This window comes from Numenius arquata, chromosome Z (genome assembly GCF_964106895.1).
Source record: "Numenius arquata chromosome Z, bNumArq3.hap1.1, whole genome shotgun sequence".
NCBI classification, from domain to species: domain Eukaryota; kingdom Metazoa; phylum Chordata; class Aves; order Charadriiformes; family Scolopacidae; genus Numenius; species Numenius arquata.
The window spans coordinates 38184869-38210294 of NC_133616.1; the positions used below are offsets into that span (position 1 = coordinate 38184869).

The following is a 25426-nucleotide window of genomic DNA, read 5'->3' on the forward strand; positions in this document are numbered from 1 at the left end:
ATTATTCACCTTTCGCTCTATTAGCTCTTGAGAGAACATATTTTGTGGTTCTTCCCACGTTTCCTTAGTGCATTTTACAAGTGTGTTCCACTATGGCTGGATTAAAGTGTATGTGCAAAGCATTACATATAACAACTTTTAATCAGGCTAGAGAGTTTCATTGGGATGATTATGTCTTTGAAATTGAACAAGAAAAATACTCATGATTTGTTGAAAAATAACTTAATCTGCAAAATGGAGCTTTGGACATAATAGAAATGTACTCTATATAAAAAAGTACTCAGTCATATCATTTTCCTCTTAGACAGTTTAGGGCATAGGTCTACCAGGAAAAAAAAAAAAAAAAAAAAGGAAAATAAAGGCCTTTAATACCAGCTTTGATTCTGTCAATCTTGAGGAATTCAAGCCTCTGTATATGAGCTATGACAAACAATATAGGCTTTAGAAAGATTAGAAAGCAATTGTAACTTATGAGGCATTTTAATAACCTTAGCTGTAAAACCACACAAAAGCAAAAGATTGGTAGGTAGAATTAAAAGAAAATAAAGACAGACATTAAGCTTACTATGCGAGTTTACTTCAATACTTAAATTTCTTATTTTTTTTTTTTAATCAAGCACACCTAGAAATGACAGTATGTGCATCTTAGTAAATGATGAGCGTTGATTTAAAGTGTAGATCATGCACTATCAAACTAAAAATGAACTGATTATATTTTTAACAGCTAACTGTGGCTTGCAAAAATTTTGCTAAACAAGACACCCAGATATGTTTCTTGGCAGCTTTTCTTTACTATGGCCTCACCCTGGTAGAATGCAGTCAGGAGATAGCACACCTATCTGAAGGGGCAGAGAAGGCTAGCTGCATCTCTCAGTAGCAAGCCTTCATTGCTGACCAACATTAATAGGCTCTACTGTAGCTGCTAACAAAAGAAATAGTCACCCTGAAGTCGTGGGCCCATGTATACTCTTCTTGTATGTATTTTTAAAAGAGTGAAGAGGAGGAACAGTTTAGTTCTCTCGTGTGTGAAAGTAATTCTTTTTTATATCTTAAAATCAAAATAAAACATCTAAAATTAAACGCTCCGAATATTAAAAGCTAGGAGTATCCAATCTCAGTTTCACTGTTCTTGGATAAAGCTGCTCTTTTACAATGCATAAATATTTTTTTAAACTCTACAAACAGTATCCAATAAACACATACTGACAGATTAGGTAGTGCTTTGGTGTATTAATTTCCTATATATCGTTTCAAGAAAGCAATTGCTTCCCACATGATGGAACTAGGGATTACGGCTAGCTGTACAAACAGGTGTGTGTTCAGTTTTTTCATACTGTGAGATAAAGTCCAGTGGTAGTAATACTGTTTCTCACTGTATGTTCTCCTATATTCTCAATACCATATGCTCTCCTAAACAGTCCCCTGCAAGGCAGCTTTAAAATACAAGTGTGAATAGTAATTATCTTCAAAACAAGTCAAGCCAATTATATCTATGTAACAGCTGAATACACAGACATTTTCTTATGATGTTGATATGACTATTTCACAACCAACTGGAGATGCCATTAAAGCAAGCGATCTCAGAGTACTTAAAATAGTTTAAGTATGTCTACATAACCATACAAGTATCCAGGTTATCACAGGTTTACCAATAATCTGACACTAACAGAAGTAACTAAGACCAGTAATTCATAATAACATATTTTTGGTTTTGTTGCCACAGTATCCCCATTTGGAATACTAGCTATTTTGCAAACAGAAACAACTTCCTCCTGTCTCTGCTATCACTCTACTCACAAACCATAAAAAGGGTGTCAGAACTTGGGTCACCCTGTGCATCTTTGCAACCGAAGCACCCAAGAAGAACAGCTGCGCTTTATCAAAGGCTTCAGGCCACTTTCTTATCTGTCTTGTGAAACTGCCCAACTGGAAACTAATACAGTGGCATAAATTACACAACAACTAAGCGTTAGTGTGAACATTCAAGTACTATTCACACCAGGCCTGCAGAGGATTCTATACTTCTTTAATTACAAAGACACTACTTAGTCCATCAGGTGAACTATGATACAGGTTTGGTACGAAGACATTTCCAAGGGCAAGTGTCAGTTTTCCTCATTTTTCTAAATCATTACTCAAAAACATACCAGAATACAGTACACTTCAGTTTAAAATGCACGGTAAAATCGACACTAGTTAAAATATGTCCAAGGTTTTACTTTACTCAGTAATTGTGACTACATATTTGGGCTGTCATCCAAATACTATCATAATACAATATTAAGCTTTTGATGTTAAACAGCAGAAAGCACTGAATGATCTTTCATTAGCATCACAAGAAAGCAATTTGCAATTGAACCAGTTTGCTGTACAGATGAGCGTAGCTGCAGGGTACATACAGGTCAACAGCATCTAACAGACTTACTAGTTAAATTAGAAACCATAGCAAGTGTTCTCAATATGCAGGGTCCAGACCCTGAAAATAATGCATATTAGCAAAAGAAGTGCACCACACTGATCAACAGCTTGCAGCAAAAAGGTAAAACTCACAGCTGTGCCTAGCAGCAGCCTCCATCTAAGAAAACAAAAAGACAGAGCCTGAAACCTACTGCCTTGCTCCAAAGGCTCTGCATTTCTGAAGCTGCATACCACTGAGTAGCCAAAGTTAGCTGACAGAACGGAGCAGCTTCTGTTCAGCTTGTCAAACATCACGTAGAAAATGTGCTTACTTAGTGTGGGTCTGCTGGAAGAGGTTAGCAAGATGCCCACATTGCCAGCTGACAGGCAGCTGCATGGCCCCACGGCCCAGCGACCAGCTTGAGGCTTATTTAGCTCAGCCATGAGCCTTTCTAACCATGGCCACATCACTTGGAGCCAGCTCCCCACTTGAATCAAACAGCTGCCCAAACATTGCTGCAGCCACATTGCACAAATGACTGGAGACAAAACGTGCCATCAAGAAATGAACTGGTTCCAACCAAGGAAGTGGGGGGCACAGAGCATAATGCAGGAAGGCGAGAACGTGTCTCACACAGTCACAGGACAGAGGGTAGAGCACAGGCAGGATGCACAACCTTCCCACTGAACCATCCTGCCACTGCTGCAGCAGTACCAGCACCAGGCAAGCTGCTTCGTTGCTGGATTTCAAAAACAGTGTTTAAAAGCCAGAAGAGAGGTCACTTGTAGTAGTTCCCCCTGTGGTTTCACCTTAACTCAGGAAGCTGGGCAGAGACTTCAGACATTGTTAACTTCAGAATCAACTGGGTCACTGCAGACTGCATTGTTTCTCAGCCAAAGGAGCACAATTGCATAGTGCCATCTAAACTCAATCCGGACAGTGGTTATCAATGAACTCCTACAAAGCTGCCCCTAGTAATACCTCACTTAGTTCCCAAAAGCAACATGTTATAAAGGCCTGAGCAGCCCGAAGAGAAAGCGACAAGGGGATGTCACAATGTGAAGCAGAAAGCGACAAAGGCACTTTTCCACCCTCTCCACCACTAGCATGTACAAATGAAAGCAAGCACCTTTGCAATTCAAATCCATCCACTCTGCAGAGGTACCTGTACTTCACTCAAAGTCACTTCCTGAAATAAACACTAAAGTGAATCTGGGCTAAGCTCTAACCAAATTAACCCAGTTAGAAAGTAACTTTGGACCGGCATAACCTGCAATCCACGGAGTTACTTCATAGCTCCCACAATAAGCAGGGCAGTTATGTTCAGGTTTGAACTGACCACTTTTTTCCCCTGGTGTTTTTCTCACTCCTTGATGAATCCTGAAGACCGCTGGAAGTGTTTTGCTATGGTTACCAAAGATGAGGTACGGTCAGTGCTGAGGTTTACTTCAGGGGCTGAGAGACACAGAGGGACTATTTATCTTCTGCAAACGGTAAAATTTATTATAAGCAACTGGTGACTACTTTCCCCCTAACAGCAAAAGGAGGCAGATAATATTGTTTTGCTCGCTGGTGTGCAGGCTGCTGTTTCACTGCATTTCTACTAGCTCAGGTTTATTTTATGACTGCCACCGTTCACAGCGCTCCTGTTGCTGTGAAAGCAGCAGGTGAGCCCGTGACCCTGCAGAACAGCCGTCCCCTCACCTCGCTGCCGGACCCGGGTGGGGGAGAGGTGAACACAGGGAAAACACAGGAGGAAGGTGGAACAGGACAGCTTGCGAAGAGGCAGGCTGCTGTCAACTGGCCACGATGGAGGGGAAGTTCAGCTGATGGCCTGCTTGGAGTTGCGGCTGAATTACGTGTACCCAAAGCAAGGGAAAAAAGTGCTACTCCTGCTTCCAGCAGCACACCTGCTGCACTGTCGGGTTCTCCAGCTGCAGACATCTGGCAAAAAGCTTACTTAACCTTGGCTTGCTCTAGGTTGCTTCCAGGTAGAGGTCAGCCCACTGGACTTGCTGGTGTAACTAATTTCAACTAATTGCTTTCAGCCCAGACCAATCCAAAGGGGGCCTGGAGCAAGTCATTTAAGTATTGACTTTTAGCAATACTGCCTTCACGTGTAGGTACTGTCCTCGGAAAACGTGAAGAGCACCTGAAGTGCACCTCAGGAGTGCAGGCCTGTCCAGAAAGAACACGCAACCTTAGCTTTTTACCTCCGTCTAGGGTAACAAAGCTACCTACAGAGACAACTCAGAAGCCATCCACATAATGCTATCATGAAAGCAGAGGTCTCAACGCCCTCAATCAGAAAGAAAGAAGCCCGTATCATTATGTGCAGTCCTAAATTATTACAATTCATGCCAACTAATACCACTTTGGATTGAAAACACTTTAGATAAATGAATGTACACATTACATTGAGACATAGGAAGGACTTGAAATTTGACATTTCTGTGCATTAGCATGAAAAATCAAGTGTCATGGTTTTAAGAGATTGCTATGGATCGTCCGTTTTTAGTTTCACAGAGAATGTTATCAGCAGGCGCTCTTTATAGAGACACTCTTTGTTACAGTCAAGATGACTCACTGTGTTATATACTCCTGCTTACTACATAGTTATGGGAAAAAAAAAAAAAGAAAGCTATGCTGCTCTGGCCATTACTTTCATTTCTCTAATTTTCCTCATATGATTTAATTACTTATTTATAGTAAACCATCCAGAAAGGTGCTACTAAAGCTTTTATAATAAATTTTATGTTAGTGCAAACAGGCTATTCCTTCTGCCTTTGTTTTCTGTTTAAGCCAGAAGAGACCACTCCAGCTCTCCCTCAAAACCAACACAAAACAGAGAAATCTCATTTCTGAGTGTACATGCATGTAAGTTTCACAGGAGAGGAGACATATGGAATGCTAGGGACTACAAACCATTTTATTTTACTTGTTCCTTTAAAACTATGTTAAAAAAAGAGAGAGATTAGATTTTTTCCCAAAACAGTGCTATGTAATACAACAGTTTTAGCATGTATGTTTCATTTAATTTCCATGAACAATAAAGCTGATATCACAGCCAAACAATCTACAGAAACCTGCGTCACTGTCACAGTCACACATTTCACAAATATGATGGCTCAGTCCCTTTCACGCTTATTTCAGACCAATAAAAACTTTGTTACATGATACACAAATTTCTCAGCTGTAATTTGGATTTTTTAAAGCAAACAAAATTTTGTAATTACAGTGTATGAAAACACATGCATATAGTTAACTTCTCTATATTTACCTACTCCACAAGAAAAAAAGACTACAAAACTGTGCACAAACCTTATAGTTAACACCAGAACAAGGATATGAATACCCTTAATTACCAGGAATTAAAAAAGGTAATGTAAAAGCTTCACTTCACATAAGAAATACATTTTCTTCTCCTTAAAGAATATCTCAGTTCAGAGGAAAACAGGAGTTGAATCAAGCAAATTTACACGAGACCAACTTTAATGTGCCTGCAATTATTTTGTACGTTGTCAGTTTAATTTCATTCTAGTGACATCAGTAATTTTTAAGGATTGTAAATTATTAGAAACAGTTTCTGAAGTAGCACTCAAACTGCACATCAACAAAACTTTGAAAAACTCACAGAAAACATTCCCAAATTCAGGGAATACTGCATACATAGCACGTCCTTAAGGAAACAATAGGCATTACTGGTACTTAGCACTTCTAAGAACCCAAACAACACTGAACAGAGCAAGTCATCCTGGTTTTGAAATATATTTTTCCTAAACCTTCTTCGTCCATTCCTACCATATGTAACTTGGAAAAGTTACATGGCACTGCCCTTCAGCTTCTGAACCCCCCCAAGTGAGTATGACCTTGATTTCTCTCATCAGCATAACTGTATTATTACAAATTCTATACCATCAACTTGGCAGCGATACAAGCAGAGATGGTCAAATGCAAAGCAGTAATGGTGCACAACCTTTAGTCAGCTAGTAAGACTTGAGACTCATTACAGGCTAAAGTCTTGGCTAGAATTTTATAGTGTAGTGTAAAATCTTGTATTACACCTAATACTGCAGGTCTTGAATTTTCATAAATTTTGACAACACCTCAACGAAATGGCAAGTATCATTCTCAGTTTTTAGAAACTAAACTGAAACTAAAAAAACGTGAATGTTGGACATAATACTTAATTGCATGCAGATTCACAAATCACTTCCAATTGTAATTAACAGCTCCTTCAATTGAAAGTATCACAATTACTTTTGTTCTCTAGAAGTGACATTTCTCAACTCTTCAGCTGAAGTGTGATCCTCCCAGTTTTCTCCCTACCTTCATTTTCCATGACAACACGAAGACAGGATAATTTTCAAGTTCTCGTACATTAAACTTACTCTAACCTCATTTTGTAAGAGCTGGAAAACAACCATTGTTTGAAATATCCAGTTAGTGTTTCATTATGAAATTCTATTGAAAATAAATGAACAGGCTTGTCCTTACCTCGGTAGAAAGACACTTTCCACTACGTAGAAGTCTTGCATAAGAACATCTCTGTCCGGTTTTGATGTAAGGTTTCCTACTGTGTATCCTATTCCCAGCTGGATAGCACCTTTAATAGCTGAGGATGCAGTCTGCGTAGAAATAAAATTCAAACATGAGTGTGCTAAAAATGAGATTTTTTTTCTTCATCAGTAATATTACACACTAAACTCCTAATATTTTTTGTAATAACCACACCATGCCATCTTTACATCCCAGACCTGAGAGAGGTGACTGCTTTTCAATTAAAATATTTAAGAAAAACACTACAATTTTCTGGTTGTACAGACTGAGACTTTTCAAATTTAAACACTGGGTGCTAACATCATAGAATCATAGAATACCAGGATGGAAGGGACCTCAAGGATCATCTGGTCCAACCTTTCTTGGCAAAAGCAAAGTCTAGACAAGGTGCCCAGCATCCTGCCCAGCTGAATCTTAAAGGTGTCCAATATTGAGGAATCCACCACTTCCCTGGGGAGATAATTCCAATCGCTGATTGTTCTTATTGTGAAAAATTTTCCTCTTGTGTCCAATCGGAATCTTACCAGGATTAACTTGTACCCATTGCCCCTCACTCTTTCCATGTGACTCTTTGTAAAAAGGGAATCCCCATTTTTTTGTAGCCACCCTTTAAATACTAGAGTATGATGATAAGGTCTCCCCTAAGCCTTTTTTTCTCAAGGTTGTATAAACCCTCTTCTCTCAGCCTTTCCTCATATGGAAGCCTTCCTGATCCTTTGATCATCTTTGTGGCCAATCTTTTTTGTACAGCAGGGACCAAAACTGAACACAGTATTCCAGGTGTGGCCTGACAAGCACTGAGTGGGATAATAACTTCCTTATCTCTGCTGGTGACACCCTTGTTGATGCAACCCAGCATCCTGTTGGTTTTCTTTGCCACTGCAGCACACTGTTCACTCATCTTGAGCTTGCTGTCCACCAGGACCCCCAGGTCCCTTTCCACAGAGCTGCTCCCCAGCCAGGTAGATCCCAGCCTGTGCTGCACTCCTGGATTACGTTTTCCCAGGTCCAAGACCTTACACTCGTCCTTGTTGAACTTCATAAGGTTCTTGTTAGACCTCTCTTCCAGCCTGTTCAGGTCTTCCTGCAGGGTGGCTGTCCCTTCCAATGTGCCATTCAGTTTGGTGTCATCAGCAAACTTCATCAGGGTACACTTGATCCCATCAACCCAGATCACTTATGAAGATACTGAACAGCATTGGGTCCAGTATTGGACACTGGGAGACCCCACTTGTTACAGGTTGCCAGTTTGAAAAGGAGTTATTTACCACCACCCTCTGGTTGTGGCCTGTCAGCCAGTTCCTCACCCTCACACAAACCACTGGTCTATAACGTAACTCTGTGGGTAACCAGGTTGAAAGCCTTGGAGAAATTCAGGTAGATAATGTCCATTGCTCGCCCTTCAATAACTAAGCAGGTTATTTTGTCATAGAAGGCAACCAGGTTTGTCAAGCATGATTTGCCCTTGGTGAATCTGTGCTGGCTTTTCCTAATCACGTGCTTCATTTGACTTGTGATAGCCCCCAGGAGGATTTGTTCTATAATTTTCCCAGGGACTGAAGTAAGACTCATTGGCTCATAACTTCCTGGATCCTCCTTTAAGCCCTTCTTGCAGATGGAGGTGACATTAGCCTTCTTCCAGTCTTCTGGGATGTCTCCCGACCTCCACGACTTCTCAAAGACTATGGAGAGCGGCATCACAACAACATGAGCCAGCTCTCTTAACACCTTTGGGTGGATATTGTCAGGGCCCATCAATCTGTAGGGGTCGAGGTCCTGTAATAGTTCACATACCAAGTTGTCCTTCACTAGCAGTGGACCTGTGTTTGCATCAACCTGGATTTTTGTTCCCAAGACCTGGCGCCCAACAGTTCTCATAAAGACAGAGATGAAGAAAGTGTTCAGAACCTCTGCCTTGTCAGTGTTGTCAGTGACTAATTCACTTCTCCTGTTTAACAGCAGGCCAATATTTCCCTTCTGATTCTGCTTGTTGTTTATGTACTTGAAGTACTCTTTCTTGTAGTTTTGGACATCTCTGGCCAATTTCAATTCAAGCTGAGCTTTTTATTTTCTAACTGTATCTCTGCATGCCCTGGAAATGCCCTTGTAGTTCTCAACAGGTATTTGTCTGCTTTTCCTTCCCTGGTACACTTCTCTCAGTTTTGAGCAGACTCTGGAGCTTGCAGTAAAGCCAAGGGGGTCTCTTGGTCCGCTTACTTCCCTTACCTTTGAAGGGGATGAACTGTTTTTGTGCTTCCAGCAGAGTGTTCTTGAAAAACTCCTGGAACTCGCTAGCTCTTTTATCATCCATGGAAGCTTCTCGTGGAATCTCTCCCAGCTGAGCTCCGAGCAAGCTGAAGTCTGCTCTTCTAAAATCTAAAACCTTTGACTTTGTACTAACCTTTAGCATTTTCAGGAGGATTCCAAACTCCACAATCACTGCAGCCAAGGCTATCACTAACCAAGATGTTACAAAGCAGGTTCTCTTGGTGTGTGAGTAGCAAGTCCAGCAGTGCCTCATTCCTGGTTGGCACATCTCACATTTGTATGAGGAAGTAGTCCTCTACACATTCCAGGAACTTGATGGGTGACATGGGAACAAATGTCTTGGTAGTTAACTTACCCATAAGAATCTGGTTCTGTTGACCTGAAGCTTGCTTAAATGACCCAAATATTGCTTTGTTGGCCTTATCATCTTGGTTTGGATGCCTACTGTAAAATCACCCTTGGAGATGATCTGACTGCTCTCGACATAGTTGCATTTGACAGGGGCTTCCACAATTGGTGTGGTTGACTTCTATACATTCAAGGTTCTTCTTAACATAGAGTGCAACTCCTCCTCTTCTTCTTCCCTGCCTGTCTTTACGAAACAGCCTACAGACATTCGTCACAGTCCTCTTAAGACATTTCCAACCCAAATTTAAACTGCTTCAGGAGTTTGAAACAGCATGCATTATCTTCTGGAAAAAACAGTCACAAATTCCAGGTGACTGTACGTGCATGCCAAGGCATCATAATGCAGGCTAATGGTTTAAATACAAGTTCTGGATATAAACAAATTTATTAAGTTCTGCTTAACAATCAATGCAAGAGATGCATTAACTGGGGGGAATCCAGAGAAAAATTAAAGTGATGAGGAAAGAAAAATCTCTCTATAAAAATCTCTACACATAGAGTGAAATGACTTAAATTCAATGAGCAGGGCTTGCAAGGGAGAGAAGGGTTCAAAAGGACACCAAATTTTGATAGATAATGTATACATTTTAATTGAGACCATCTCTGAAACTTACTCACACTGACTAGACAATCCTGCTGGATGAATTAAAAAATTACAGAACTGAGTCAAAACAAGAAATTAGTCAAGAAAGGAATTCTTAAGAAAAGATGGAAGGAGTGAATAAAGAAAACCATTGGCAAGGGAAAGGCGGCTATCACGAAGGGAGTATCTTCCATTAGCATTGCGTATTTTCACCAGATTGAAGATATCATTTTGGTGCCTGTCTTAAGGTTTTACTTTCCACCCACCAAACAAGCAAGAGCGTCAGTAGAAGCCAAGACACCAAAAGTTTCATGGTCAGAACTACTTCAGCACTTGAGAAACATTTCAGGAGTGGGAATTACATAAGAAAGGGCTCAAATACACAAAACTACTCTTGTTATAGTTCTCGGAACAGCATATGCTAGAGTGACTGCTTATTTTTAGAAGAGAAAAGACAGAGAAGTGTAGCTCCTAAATAATTAAGACTGCACAACAAGCAGAACTTGCACTTGCATAACAGGCAATTTGGTGGGAACAAACAACACTACCATTCTTAGACCACTACTTCGACTATTAAAAAGATTTGGCTTTGTGTCATAAGAAGATTCACATTTTTCTTTCCTTGAAAGACCTCTATTCATGAATGATTAATGCCCAACAAAAGCAGTAATTATGTAACTTTGATCAAACCAATACACATACAAATACAGTTTCTGCTTCATAGCTGGATGCGCACCTTGTTCACTGCTACATCAAGGGTCTATGTCTGAAAGAGCAGCAGATAGCACAGTACTGTATTTTATTTATGAGAGAAGATAAGCCATTCCAAAAAAAAAAAAGGGGCAAGTAATCTGGCAATGTGATTTCAAGAGAAGAACTCTGGATCAAAGATAAGAACTCTGGATCACCTTTCAAGCTTATAAACAATTTCTCTAGGAATTCTGCAAATTCAAAAGATGACCTACAGTCTCTGGAGGCCTTCTACTAGTATGGTGTAGACTTTACCTACAAGATCTGCACCATAACGTTCTTGTTAATTTCAACTCCTATTCAAGAGTGCCATTATTTTTGCAGCAATCACAGCAATGGGTTTAACAGAAAAGCAATGTTATGAAATAATTAAGGATACTTTAATTTTAATAACTGCTTTAAAATAAATTGATAGCAGTTACAGCATACTGAAGACAATTGCTGGCCCGAAGACAATTGTTTGTGAACCACTGTTATAAGTTAACCCCAACAAAGGCTGGTCACACAACAGCCCCTTAGCAAATGACAAGTTTTTGTTTTCACAAGCCTTAAAATGAAAACAAAACAAACCTTGGAATTTGTCTCAATACAAATACTTGTCTTGGTCTAACTTCTTTTTTATTATTATTTTGTGATTAAGAATGGAATCCAAGGAAGAGATAAAAAAAGCTGTTCCTCAAGCCTTAGGGAAAAATGTTCTTGATTCGTCCATTTTATTACTACAAAAATATATTTATTGGAATTGACAAATGTAAATGGAAAAATTAAACTCTCTCATGCATTTTTCCTTACTCAGGCACTTCTTCTAATGCCCATGAAGGCAGCAAAATCTAGTTTCAAACCTAAGCCCCTTATTTATTTCAATTATTCTTGAATAATCTCCCACTGTAGAGCAAGCAATAAAATTCAGCAACCACCTGTGCCACAAGTTCTCTCTTTTAGAGACTGAAATAATTTTTTCTTCCTATTAGCCTCATGCAGAGGTTCAGAAAGTGGCGCTGAGTTCATGCCTCAGCTGTAACCGTACAGCTGACAGTGTACAGCAACTGTACAGTGATTCTTGGATCATGTAATTTATTATCAACACCTTCTGAAACTCTAAGAAATGAAAGGATGAGAATGATCAACAGGATAAAAAACTTAAGCTGATGAATTTTATTGTAGCAAGTGGTGCACACTGTGACAACAACTATCTTTGCTACCTAAAGGTGCACAACACAGTAAAAGTTTTACCACCCTCCTTTTGCTGATTAGGGTACTACTATCTACTGCACAGGTGCTTTGGTGGTTTTTGTACACAATGAAGACAGAAACCCATAAAAACGTTGCCAGTTTCAGACTGAACTACTTTTTATTGGCTCTGATACTGTGGACGCTGATGTGCCAGGCCAGGATCTGTTCTCCTTGGCAACATGTAAGAGCATAAACTTGAATGGGTGTAGGCACATAACCTCATCTCTCACACCAGCCAAAGTCTTATTGACTTACACTAATCTTTACTTCTGGTGATACTGTAGAAAAGGACACACCTGCTCTTTCCTCTCCAGCCTCCCGAAATCTATGCATTGGTACTCTTCCCAGTGCGCCAGCAACAGTTTTTCTGTGTCCAGCCAACCAGTTACAAAAGAGCCAATGAAAGTTTTCAGCAGGATCATTTCCCCAATTCACATAAGCACTAATGTCAACCACCCAGCTGAATAAAAAAAAAAAAAAAAAAAAAAATCACACCCTCACAGCACAAACCAAATTGGATACGGCTTATGTTTGTCTTTGTATTGGCTGCAGGAGGGCAAGTGAACTAGCAAAAAGCCTACCTTCTCAAAATTAATCACCTCCTGAACACATTTCAATGGACACTGAATCTGTGCTAGCTCAGTGCTTTGTGCCATACAGCCAGCACACTCTTGTCTTGCTAGTTGGACCCCTGGTTTTCTCTCCAGTCCACAACCAGAAACAGGTACAGTTTCTTCCCACTCTAGATTTTCAACAAAAGTTAGTTCAGGAGAGAAAAGCAAGACTTTCACACAAATTCAGGTTAAACTGTACCTCATTTAGATACTGAGAAGGAAAGAATGAAACTATATGATTAGGTATAATGTAAATTACAATTCCTGCAGCCATGCAAACTGAGAAATTGCACATTCCCTGTGCCAGTGCCAGTATTTCAAAGCAGGCAGGGACGTTTCTTTTCTCCCTACCACCAATTGCCTTGAAATGGGAACAGATCAGCAAAGGGGAAAGAGACGCATTTCAGGAAGACATGTACTCGGGATAAAGTGCTCCACGAGAAGTCTCACAATTTCTAAACTGTTGAGACAAAAAGCCTCCCAGACTCTGCTAGATCCAGCTTCACATTCAATGAATGGGATCATCCTACCTCTTTAGGTTGCTCTGTATCCAAGTAATAGATTAGCAAATATTAGAGGGATTTCTTGCAATGACATTGTTATTTTCACCTCTGGCTACAAAATTACTTCACTGTATCTCATAATGCTTAGTGTTCCTACATTTTTAATTTTAGTCAGTCTGCCTTGATGTCCACAATATGAACATATTCAAAATGAAACTTAATTATTCCTCCCGTCTACTGCTCCTCCACAATTTTATCCCTGTATATAAAAGCTTAAATTGGCTTCATTCTGATGAAACATACCTTTGCCCCTTTTTGTCATTAGTAACTATATATTTTCTCTATATTTGTCATACGGCATCGCTAAAAGGCCTATAGAGATGAAAAATTATATGCAGAGTCATAAAGCATAACAATAAGTTACAGGATGAAAGCAGAACAGAACACAGAACTCAGGTATGTGGAGTATCTGCATCACAAATAAATATTCAAGCACTAGATGTGCTGTCTCATGAATTAGTGTTCTCTACAATGTGTCTTCCACTTGCTCTACATAACTCCAAGCTGAAATCCTTTTTCAGAGCAGTAAAATAAATGAGAACTTAAATCCTTTCAAATCAGGTATTAAGTTTGCACATGATCCCACAAACGTACTAAGTAGGATTTTAACATTGCTTTTCCTACAGATAATTACTTTCAGGCTAGTTCTGTAAAATTTAAATTTGTTATTTTCATAAAAGAAAGGTGTTAATCACACACGCTTAATGTATGTAAAGGCAGTTTACATTCAGATAAAAAAAAAAAAATCAACCGAACTGAAGCTATTTAACAACTGAGCATGTTAGGGACAAGGCTACTGAAAGGATTGGAAAAGTCTGTCCTTTAAAAAAGATGAAAAAAGAAATTCAGGGATGAAAAAAAATATAGCTACTATGGTTCTAGAAAGTATACTACACATTGCTTAATAATTATTTCCATTAGAGTGTGAAGGCTGTAAACGGCTGGCAAACCTAATTAACCACTGATGTGACAGTAAAGGATTGGTTCTGAGTACATAGTGCACAAAGACTTCAGATATGTTAAATAGGTTTATTCTTTTAAAAAAGTTTTATTTTCTCCATATTTGTATGGGACTATTAATGACAGAAAACAAATCATTTAACAAATCATGAGCAGAGACGAACTGAGCAGGATGCAAGCTTAATTTAATTTTATAGAAGTTCCCCTTTACTCTCACAGTTATTTTCCCATTCTTCTTTTAACTCTCAATTGTTCTTTGCTAAGTCTTGATGCGTTCCCGGCAAGCAGCTCGTGAAAAATACATTCTTGCCTTCTTTAAAAGCAGACATTCTAGGGATGTCCTTTAGGACTGCGTGGATGTAAACTTTGTCCTTGTTTATCTGTTCTCCCTTTTTATAACTCATTTTATCGCAACTGAAGTTTGGCCTATGAACTTTCTGGGCCAAAGCTGGGGATTCTTCCAGATGACATCTGCTTTATTGCAGGTGCTATAAAGCAATGAAAAAAGAAAAGGAACTCTGCCTCAGCAACTCCACCTCATTATCACTTTGGAAGGCAAGACAATGTTTGCTTTCTTTCACCCTCTGTACTACTGTCATTCAAACAGATTTTAAAATCTGCCTAATGAAACAGCCCACTCTGCTGCTTGGTTGGACTTAATGAACTGGACTGGTGTAGAACAGCTGCCTTTCTGCAGGCAGCATTCTCAGCGAAGTTAAAGAAAAAGTAAATTAAATCCACAACGTCTCACTTGGTCAAAAGGATTCGAGCCATGTGGATTAGGCCAGATGTGAATTTTCTACTACAAGTAAGCATTTGTTCTTTAGTTATACTGTTTACCATACATAACAGGAATCCACACACACTATCACTCCCATGCAAACACAGTTTATCTTTTCCAGACTCCTGAAAAGATATTAAGACTCCATAAACTGTGTAAACCCTTAATCCAAACCACCTGAAAAAAGTGCCTGTTGAAAAACAGTTCTTCAAGTGACATTTAAAAAGAGCTCTCTTTGAACATTAGGAAGTTCCAACTAGATTCAAGATGTATATGTGGCAATAACCATTGCCCATTGCTTCCGCGCTAGAGTTCTCTCATCCTTGAGTGCCTGCTGTGCTTACAGTCCCTTGAAACAACACTTCTTGCAGCTGCTTCTGCTGAAGCTTCTGGAGGTGGCTTCACCCCACCTCAGCATGCTCTCTGTAGCTGCCACATTTGAGCTATCAATTTCATTTTACATTCAATCACAAACAGAGACATATAAAGAGTTACTAGAAAATCCCACTGACAACTAGTTTTACTCTTTCTCCACAACTTGCAACCATGGGTCACTACAGCCACAGTACTCCTTCACTCTTCCTTCAGTTCACAATGTTTTTCTCTCTATCAACTGTTTGCCCAACTGCTGCAGGTCACACTTCATGAAGCTGGACTTCTGCCGATCACCCTCACCTCTGGATCTTGCTGCTGGGGAAGGTGGGCGAATGGCTATTACTAAGTTGTTCTTTCTGCTTACAGAACAAAATTACCTTAGTGTCACTAGTCTGCTTTGCAAGAAGCAGCTGTGACCTCCAGAGGAAAACTTTACCCGAAGTTTCTCTTATAATAAGGCAATCTATAGCTTAAAATAACGAGAAGGACAGGTAGGTATTTATTGGTACAATGCAGATGTAATTAGAAACGGTACCACAGACTTAGAAAAATAAAGGTCTGCAGCAAAGAGCAGAAATATCCAGGGTGTATCTCCACTTTCAGAGAGCTGAAATTATACTAGTCTATGCCATGTTCTCTTGTCATCTTTTTCTTGGCACCATAGAGTGATGCCTCAGTACAAACTAATGCAGTGCTACATGCTGCTCTATGTAGTGTTGGCTGTGCTTTCTAAATTATATGTATCAATAGCTGTGCTATTGAAATATAAACAGTAGAACTTACTTTTTTTCTGGCATACTGTGCTGAATATTAGCATAAATGCTAGATCATTAAAAAAGTGCAACTGATAATATTGTATCTTTTTTTTCCTCTTTATATAATTACTGTTCAAAGCTTGTGGAAGCAGCTTTCTTGTATTTCTTTGAATAATTTTAACAACTTTGTTGGGATGCTCTCCCAGGAAGCAGTTAAGACACCCACACATTAGATTCTTCCAGCTCAACTGCTATCAGAATGATTTTCTGACCCAAGCTGAATCTGATCTCCCTTCATTTTCCAGAATTGGATTCAAGTGACTCCATGGCTTTCAATTTATTTCTCCTCCATTTCAAAACATTTATGCCAAAGTTTCAGGAGTAGCCATGAATCCAAGTGCTTTGGTTCTTCTCTTTATCTCTCTGAGACAAAGAATTTGAGACCAGTAAGTCTGGTAGTAGCTTTGAGACCTGTAAGTTTGGTAGCAACCATTGCTCCAGGCAAAGCCACTAAAAATAGTAGTTTCAGAATCTTTGCAGATGTACAAGGTACTCAAAAGTCTGCCATTGAAAACACAGGTCCCAGTGCAGCAAAAACTCCAGTAGTGAAGTTTCAGTGTCTGCAACAGTAAATACCCTATGTGCAGACATTAGACGCAGGACTTCAGCCAATGCCAGAAGTGATGCAGCAATGCTGCTTGTACATGTTTGCAAGCTCTAACAATAGGTAGTTGTTTCCTTTATTCAGGCAAATTCGCTTTGCTTCTGGGCAAAATGACTCGCACTTCTACACAGCTTTGAACAGGTTATGTAAAGTGCTTGTAATACACTAAGCAAAAGAGTCACAAGATATGTAATAATGAGAAACAAAGTCTAATTGTATGCATGTGTGACATCCTTCAGATTACCAAAATCTCTACTTGTAATCTAGTAGCAGGTTTCCACAACAAGTGCACTATAAATATCTGCTTTGTTTTCTGGTGTGATTTTCTTCTACGCTCCTAATGTGTTTTGACAGACCTGTCTGTGCCCCATTCTTGCCACCATCCTAGTATTAAGCATCAGGATGCTACTGAAATCTGTCTTGTCTGGAAGCAGACTTAGGGACTACTGTGTGACTGATGACATCGCAGTGCAAAAGCTGCATGTGTGCAGATTTAATTAATTCAGATAAAGATGTTACCAACCTCTATTTTAGCTGAGCTGAACAAAATCATAAAGAAAATATTGGAAGAATATAAAGTCACAGAAATGCAACTGATAGGCCTACAGATTACTTATTGGTCTGGAAAGCTTTATCATGGATTAAGTCAGAGATGCTCTCCTGGAGAAAGTTTGTTTTTAACCAACTGGGATAAACTTTAAAACAAAGAAAGACAGTCATTACTATAGATATCCATATAAATGGATAGCTCTCATAACTAATCTACATAGATTCAGGACATGTTTGGAACATACCGCTACTGCACAGCAAAGATACTAGACGTCAGAAAAACTTTTCCATTATAAACAAGATTCCTTTTTCCTCCAGGATGAACAGGCAAGTAACCCCTTTGGAAACTCTCCTAAGGCCAAACTATGCTAAAGAGTTACAGCAGGCCAAAATACACCGATGCATATGCACAGAGAAAGGACAAGCACATTTTGAGGACTTCCCGCTCTCATCAGTGAATGATTCAGATGCTTTTTCTTAGCATAGACCTACAAACTAATTGATCACAGCTACCAGTCCTCAGAGGTGAGGTGCACTAGATGAGAACATGACCCTCAGCAGTGCACACCCTGACAGTGTGAACAGCATGCAAAAGGCAGAACGACAGAATGAAGAGAGAAGAGAAGAGGGAGTGGATTAAGGAGTCTTGAGTCCCCGCTCACCCTCCATCTGCTGCAGCAATTCAGTCCCACATCACTAGGTGCAACTGCAGCTATATGTCCTCTCTACAGTAGTCAGTCCAGTCCAGCTGCTACTCAAAGCAGTATCTACATCATCCACCCTAGAGCCTTCAGAAGTAAGGGGGAGTGAACCACAAGGAAAAGAATGTGCAGGTTTTCTACATGCCTCAGCAGAAAATTGTTTTTCTGCAAACAGCTGTTAGAAATAATTTGTTTTCTGATGGAAATGGGTTTTAGCAACCCATCATTCATCTCTGTATCAATGGGACTGATCATATTGGCTAAGGTAAGCAGTTTCGTTTACACTAGATAAAAAACACCTTTATCTCCAAGACGAAAATACTTTTTTTTTTTTTTACACTTACATAAACCAGATTGATTAAAAAAAATAATCAAGTATTTGATTATTATTTTCTCTAGTTTTCCCCCCAAGTTTCTCTTCTGAGACAATTCACAGTTCTTAATACGGGATGTTTACATTTCCAGATCAAGGAGCTATAACATTGCTTAATATATATTGATTAGTTAGGTTTATTCCTCATTGGATTTGGGACAAGGAAAATGCTTCTAAAGCCAAGACATTTATTTAATTTTCTCCTATGGGTCATTGAATTTTACGTCACAAAGCAGACATTTTCCATGCATCACTTTTCCCATTTTAATGTAATTTTTATATATATATATATGACTAAAGCTATGCAGACATAATCTTTACATGCTATTATGAAAGATGAATGGACATATAATACAGTTAAGCAGAATGCAAAGTTTTTTAAAACAAAAGGCTGTTTTGCTTTTTAGGATTGACGATTGCTTCTGCTCACCCCCCAGCCCAGGAAGGAAAATGTAACCTTCCAGCAGGGCAGTACCAGTAAATCCCTTATCCCCAGAGATTTCATTTTATTTTTGGGCATTATAGACATTCCAGCATGCATCACAGCATCACATACTTTTTGCCACAAGATGATTGCAGATCCTGAATCAGCAAGCCCATTTGCAATTGCTGGGAGAGGACAGAGAGGCACACTGGCATTTTGCTGTGTCAGAAGATAAAAAGCCCCCAAAAGATTTTAAAGTTAAGCCCAAACCACACAGCTCGTGAGAGTGCAACTGCTATTGAGTCCTTATGTGGAACCCACATAGATGGGTCCCACAACGGATGATGACATTAACTCTTCCTTCACTAATCTCTCTGCTTTTCAAGGGTGACTGTTTACCTGGGGTGGGGTTGAGACTGAAACTGCGATCACATTTCAGGATGATTATCCCCCAGAATTATCACTAGAAATCCCTCAAATTACCTACATAAAACTTGACATTACAAAACCTTTCTAGTGTCTGTGTTTCTGAACTGTTAATTACTCATTCTCCTTTCAGCTATATTATCGCTCGATGGAAATCCTCCATGCTCACCTCTCATGACATAACCTCTTTGGCTATCAGACCTCTTCAGGGGAGCACATCACTGGTAAAAATACTCTAGCTCAAAGACACACACCAGCATCACAGGTCCCATGCCACGCAGTCCTTCATAAACTTATCTCAATCCCATCTTAACAGCAGTTATACAGCTGTCCTTGTGCTATGACATTAAAGGTCAAAGCAGAGCAGAGTACAAACCAGAATTACCACAATCCAAGACAAAGTACTGTCTTTGCTCTTCTAAGCTGAAAAGGACCAGCTTCTTCACCTTTATTATGTTGTGTTTTTTTAATATTTTTTTTTTTAATTTATTTTTTTTTTAAAGTGGAAGCAAAGCCTCTGAGCAATGAGAATGGGTTAGCAAGCTCAGCCCAACCTCAGAACGACATGAGTATCCCCCCTAAGTGTCTCCACTGAGATCAAGGGCAGTGGTAGGTGGGAACAGGAAGTGCCCAAGTAGCTGAAAAAGCACAAGCTGAGGAAACAAGCTCTTCCTTGGCCCAGATTTCTGGAGGAAGTGGCACAGGAAGTCACAGGACAGAACTGCAAGTATTTTCCAGCCAAACAAACCTAGTGCAACAACGTGTTACTGGAGAACTGTAAATGCCATACCTGTATAAAAGAGTGAAGAAAAGCGATGTGGGCAGTAGAAGATAGGCGGGTCTTAACTGTAAACAAGACTTCAACAGAGCAAGATCTCCTTGTGAAAGCTAGCTAAAAATATGGAATTAAATGGGAAACGGCACAAAATGCCTGTCACACAGGTCCTGCCAGGCTCACGTTGTAACCAACTTTCTTGACGTACACACTTATTTCTCTTAAAAGAGAAAGCATCAGGCAAAGACATGCTACCAGTAAGCCTTGCATGGATAAATTGTGGGGTCAAAATTTATTAAATTTTTTATTAACAGCATCAAAAAAAGCAGGAGCATAATGGTCATATTTGCTGATAACATTAAACTATGGGGCATATGCAACACAGGATCCTGAACAAAGAACAACTGAGCGTGCAAGTATAAGAAAAGGAATTAGACTGGCATAAGATGCAAGTACAGACAACTGGTGGTTCGGGGAAAAGGGCAGAATTTGGAGATGACAGTCACTGTGATCTCCCAACATGATGTAGTTGTGAATTCTAGGCTTTGTTAGAGACGTATTTCCAGTAAATACACAGAAGAATTTGTCCCATGGCAGAAGTCTTTCCAAGGCTTCCTCTGGAATATTGTGAATTTAGACTTGAATGGGAACAGAGAAGAGCATGTAGGATGACTGGGGGAATGGAAACTCACCTGTGGTAGGACTATCAGGATTTTTCTTATCTAGACTAGCAATATAAAATGGCTAAAGTGCCCACCTCAGGCACTGAATTTTCTTTCCTTCTCATACCAAATGTCAAGAAAAATTTAGACTTCAATATTTTGAAGTCATAAACTGGGAGACTGAACACAACCTGTATCTAAATAGGAAAAAAAAACATTTTCTCAAATATTATTTCCTTTAATTTCTGAGAAAATTATCTGGAGTATTAAAGCCACCCAGACACTGAAAATGTAACTGCCAACAAAAGGGGTGGGAAAAGAAAGAGCAGCTTATTATTCTCATTGACTTTGCCAGCAGTGCTGTAAGCAACACTCAGAAATGAAAACCCCTAACCCATGATATGTACTGTAGGAGCACGTGGATCTCTGTGCTAGATTACAGAAATTAAGAAAAAAAAAAACTAATCACCACTTCTTTGAGGTGATCTGTGAAGAAAATGATCAAATCCGGCAGCTAACAATTTGGTTGTATAAATATATATATAAAAAAGTGCATTTATAGCTCCCCTTAGTTATCAACAGTGCTAGGTGGACCTAAATAATGGTGGTCTCAGACAACTAGTGACAGAAAACCTAAACCAAAACCAGTATCAGCTACTGTTACAACATCTAAATAGCCCTTTGCTGCTAGCGTTGATGCATGCTCCAATATTAAATATATCATCTCTTAAAACCTAGTGCAACAATGTGTTCCTGGAGAACTGTAAATGCCATACCTGTATAAAAGAGTGAAGAAAAGCGATGTGGGCAGTAGAAGAGTACTGTTTTGCAAAAGCACTGAGGAGGTAGTAGAGTAGGTCTGTAGTCCAGGCACATCACATTAACACTCAAAGCATTTGGGAACTTACCGTACTAAATTTCTGACCACAGTGTTTATGCCCAGAGGTGTATCTGTTGCTAAGAGCAAAGAATTTCCATCAATCTAGCAAGAGTGTATACTTTGAAGCTGTACTGAAAAAGCTTTCAAATAGTCAGCTCTGCAGTGGGTAGAAACGTCTTATGATTTCACAGAAGAAATAAAGTACTTTCAAAAAAAATTGATAGAACATATTTTGTTTGTTCTTGTACTTAGCCAGTTCTGAAATACATTTCACTTACAGTGGGTTTGAATTACCAATATGAAGGGAAAAACATGCATTGAAAATGTTGCAAGTCTTACTTACCTTTTTATATGTTTTCTCTTCATTTGGCTTTCCAGCAGTAACATCTCCATTTTCAGTTACAGACGACATCTAACAACAGAAGCTTAACTTATAATAAAAGTAATTGCTTTAGAAAAGAAAGTGTTCAGAAAACATTATACAGTTTGTTATCCATTTTTTGCTAAATTCAAACTTTTTAGAGGACAGCAAGTCACCAAGATCAGTGACATACCTAGGATACTCCTAGAAGGATTTTCCAGGCAGACTAAAAGAACAGCACGGCCACAGGAATATGTCAAGCATACGACCAATTCTACACAACCCTTTATTTCTTTTTGCCCGACACCAGTACGCAGGGTCTGCAGCAAGACATTGCAGTGAAATCTTGCTCCTCAGCAGACTGCACGAGATCATCTTGAAAGGTATGATGATGGGAAAAACTATGAAACTTGTCAGCCAGATACTGGGTGACATGAGTCAGAGATACAAGGCCTTTGGCTGTGTTGACACACTGTACCTTCTCAAAGGAGTAAGCACATATTTGACATTGTTTCTTACCATGGCTGTAAAGCAACACTAAAATCACTCAGAGATCACTTGGTCCGGACACTCTTAAGTGTGGCTGCCAAAGTGAATAAAACAAAAAGCTACAAGTACACATTTTAAAATCTTCCTAGATTTTGCCAACACCTCCGCAATGGAAGTATACATACCCTTATGAGCAACAGGACAAGTCATCTGGATCTGAGAGCGAAGGTCAAGGCACTCATTGGTGGTGTTAATGTTTTCCAGAACCTATTAAAGGAAAAATCTGTTATCACTATGCCATCATAAATTTACATCTCACCGAATAGCTTTAGATTTCCCGTTTCTATTGGTTTTTAGCCCAAGCAAGAATCCAGCTACAAGTGATGCTTTTCAAGAATCACTTCAAATAACTTGGTTACTAACTAACGAGTCAGTCATTTAATGTTCTCAGAAACTATCAGTATTACATAGGACAGAATCAGTGTAGCCTAATTTCCCTTTGCCCTAGATATTTCACTACTGTGGCACAAGCAACACTACAATGAGATATTTATGTAGACATAAATCCTGGGGAGTGTTGTGTATCCCTTTCCATGAGGAACTTCAAAGATTAAATACTAAACCTTATAATCTCCACTTGTGATAGTCCATATTTTATTCCATGAAAGCCCAACAGATAAGCAATAGGAGCGATGGTTTGGAGGATGGCACACTGAATAGTGGTAGATAACAAATAAACTCATTTTGGAAGTTTTCCATAATAGTAGTTACTATTAGCATAATTTCTGTGAGTAGTCCTGTTGAGGCGAGCTATTTCACAGTTAAAAATGGTTTGAGTAAACGTTTGAGAAAATATTACACAATCAGATATTATTTGATACCTCTTTCGAATCAGCTCTCCCTCCCATCTTCTACATCTATTTTTAGCCACATCAATAAAGCTATTCTTTAATTTCTAAACCACATCAGAAGAAAAAATCTCATTTGTCTTTAATCAGTACAAGTAGCACCTCGTACATAACCAAAAATTGATAAAAAAAAAAGTAATAAAAATTCCTAGGCCTCATTCACTGAATTTAATTTTCCAGTAATCTGGGAAGTGTACATAACACCAGTAAGAAACCTTTTCATGAAAGGCTTCAAAGGGTATTTGCTTCCTCTTCAGAGAGCCAGACTATTAATTGCACCTGAGACCCCCAAAAAAGGGACAAATAGAAACCTGCATTTTCTGAGAACAAAACAATGCCTCCTTCGAAAAAATTCTTCTAATGTTACTTATCAGTATTTTCCTACTGCAGCTAGCTACATTTTTCATTGTAGTCTTCATGCAATTAATGCATCTTAATAATTGCTAACGCACATCCAAGTAAAGGATCACCCTACACATCAAACTCCTATTTAAAGGCAACAACTCAGTCTTGATAGCTTTTAAAACTGAGTGTAGTTTATCTAGCTTACCTATCTTCACACATTTAATTAATAATGATCCATGCTTGTAACTCTATCAATACATGAACACAGACATAAAAAAAAGACAGCTTTTGTAGGAAAAGAAATGTCATTTTTATCACTAATAGAAGGAGACTGTTTAATCAACTGATCCCTAGATAAAACCACCAGAACTCCTCAAACTGTTGTTCTCTACACACCCCCATGACTATTGATATAATAAAATGTTCTCCTACTCCCAAAACTTCCTAAAATATGATCATACATACTCAGCAAAAGCCAACTATGAATGCGACATGGGAACGTACTTTCAGTAAGAAGTTAGCTGAAGAAACCACTCATGCCAGACACTGAAGAAAATCCTGTTTGTTCCCAGCATAGTCAGACAAATTACTCAAGAACACTTCATTCATTTGAAAATACACCCCTGCAATACTGCCAAGGATAGGAAATCAGACAATGAGATCCCAAGTTCTGTAAATACCAAGTACAAAAGCTCACACACCATGAAGAAGGTAATTTTTTCCTACCTATGCCAGTTTATTTTACTCCTAGAGGCACCTAGAATAGAATTATTCGGGTTCCTTATCTTTTGAGAAACAGAGCACACAGCTGTAACTTAACTGGAGTTGTGTTAAACATATTGAAAGATCTTTGCTGCAGTAACTGTCTCCTATTCCATGCTAATAACTTTTTGCACAGCAAGTATTACTTCATGTATTTTCTCCCTGCTCTGCAGCTACAAAAATGGTACAGGGCTCCTTCTCAAGTGCTTTGCATCATGCATAGCACAAGCTACTGTCTCAGTTCTGCTAAAGCTTAACAGTGTGAAGACAGGTCACAACTTAGTCTTGGACCCACATCCAGGCTAAGCTACAACTACTTATTTATTTATTACAATAGCAGGAAACTACTATAACCGAAGCATTGGATCTCTGCATGTACCTAACAAAGGGCAGACTGACAATGATGTAAGGCATGGGGAGTGGGAGGTGGTAGAGGAGGAAAACATTTAGTCTCAAAAATACTGTGGGTATTCAGTGAAAGCCTTGGCTATAAAGATCTCCTGTTTAACTTCTTAGATGCCAGACAACCTACCTGATGACAAAACAAAGAAACATTAAAGTCCAGTTTAAAGAGTATTTTTCCCAGACACTCTCGATGAGTCAACATTTTGGTCGTGAGTCTTAACTGCAGCAAAAACTAGTGTGGCCTGTTCAGTTCCCGAGACACAAGTTTACAGCCTTCGATTCCAACATTCTGCTCAGAACACCTCCTTGTCCTAAATGCAGACTTAAAAGAATCACGCCTACTCAATATATGCTTCAACCTTTAAACGAAAAATCTAGGTTCTACAGTTTAGTTTCTCACACTGGAATTGTTGAATCATGTGCTTCTTAACTAATACAAAGTGCAATTTCCATG

General features: G+C 39.1%; 1 protein-coding gene across 1 annotated transcript in view; it reads right to left on the reverse strand.

Moving 5' to 3' along the window:
• Positions 1-22794, reverse strand: part of PIP5K1B (phosphatidylinositol-4-phosphate 5-kinase type 1 beta) — a 74300-nt gene extending 51506 nt beyond the window's left edge. The window contains 3 exon segments of the mRNA XM_074165941.1: positions 6896-7026; positions 22046-22114; positions 22738-22794. Of these exon segments, the coding sequence (XP_074022042.1) occupies positions 6896-7026; positions 22046-22114; positions 22738-22794 (257 nt within the window).
• Positions 22795-25426: the final 2632 nt, after the last annotated feature.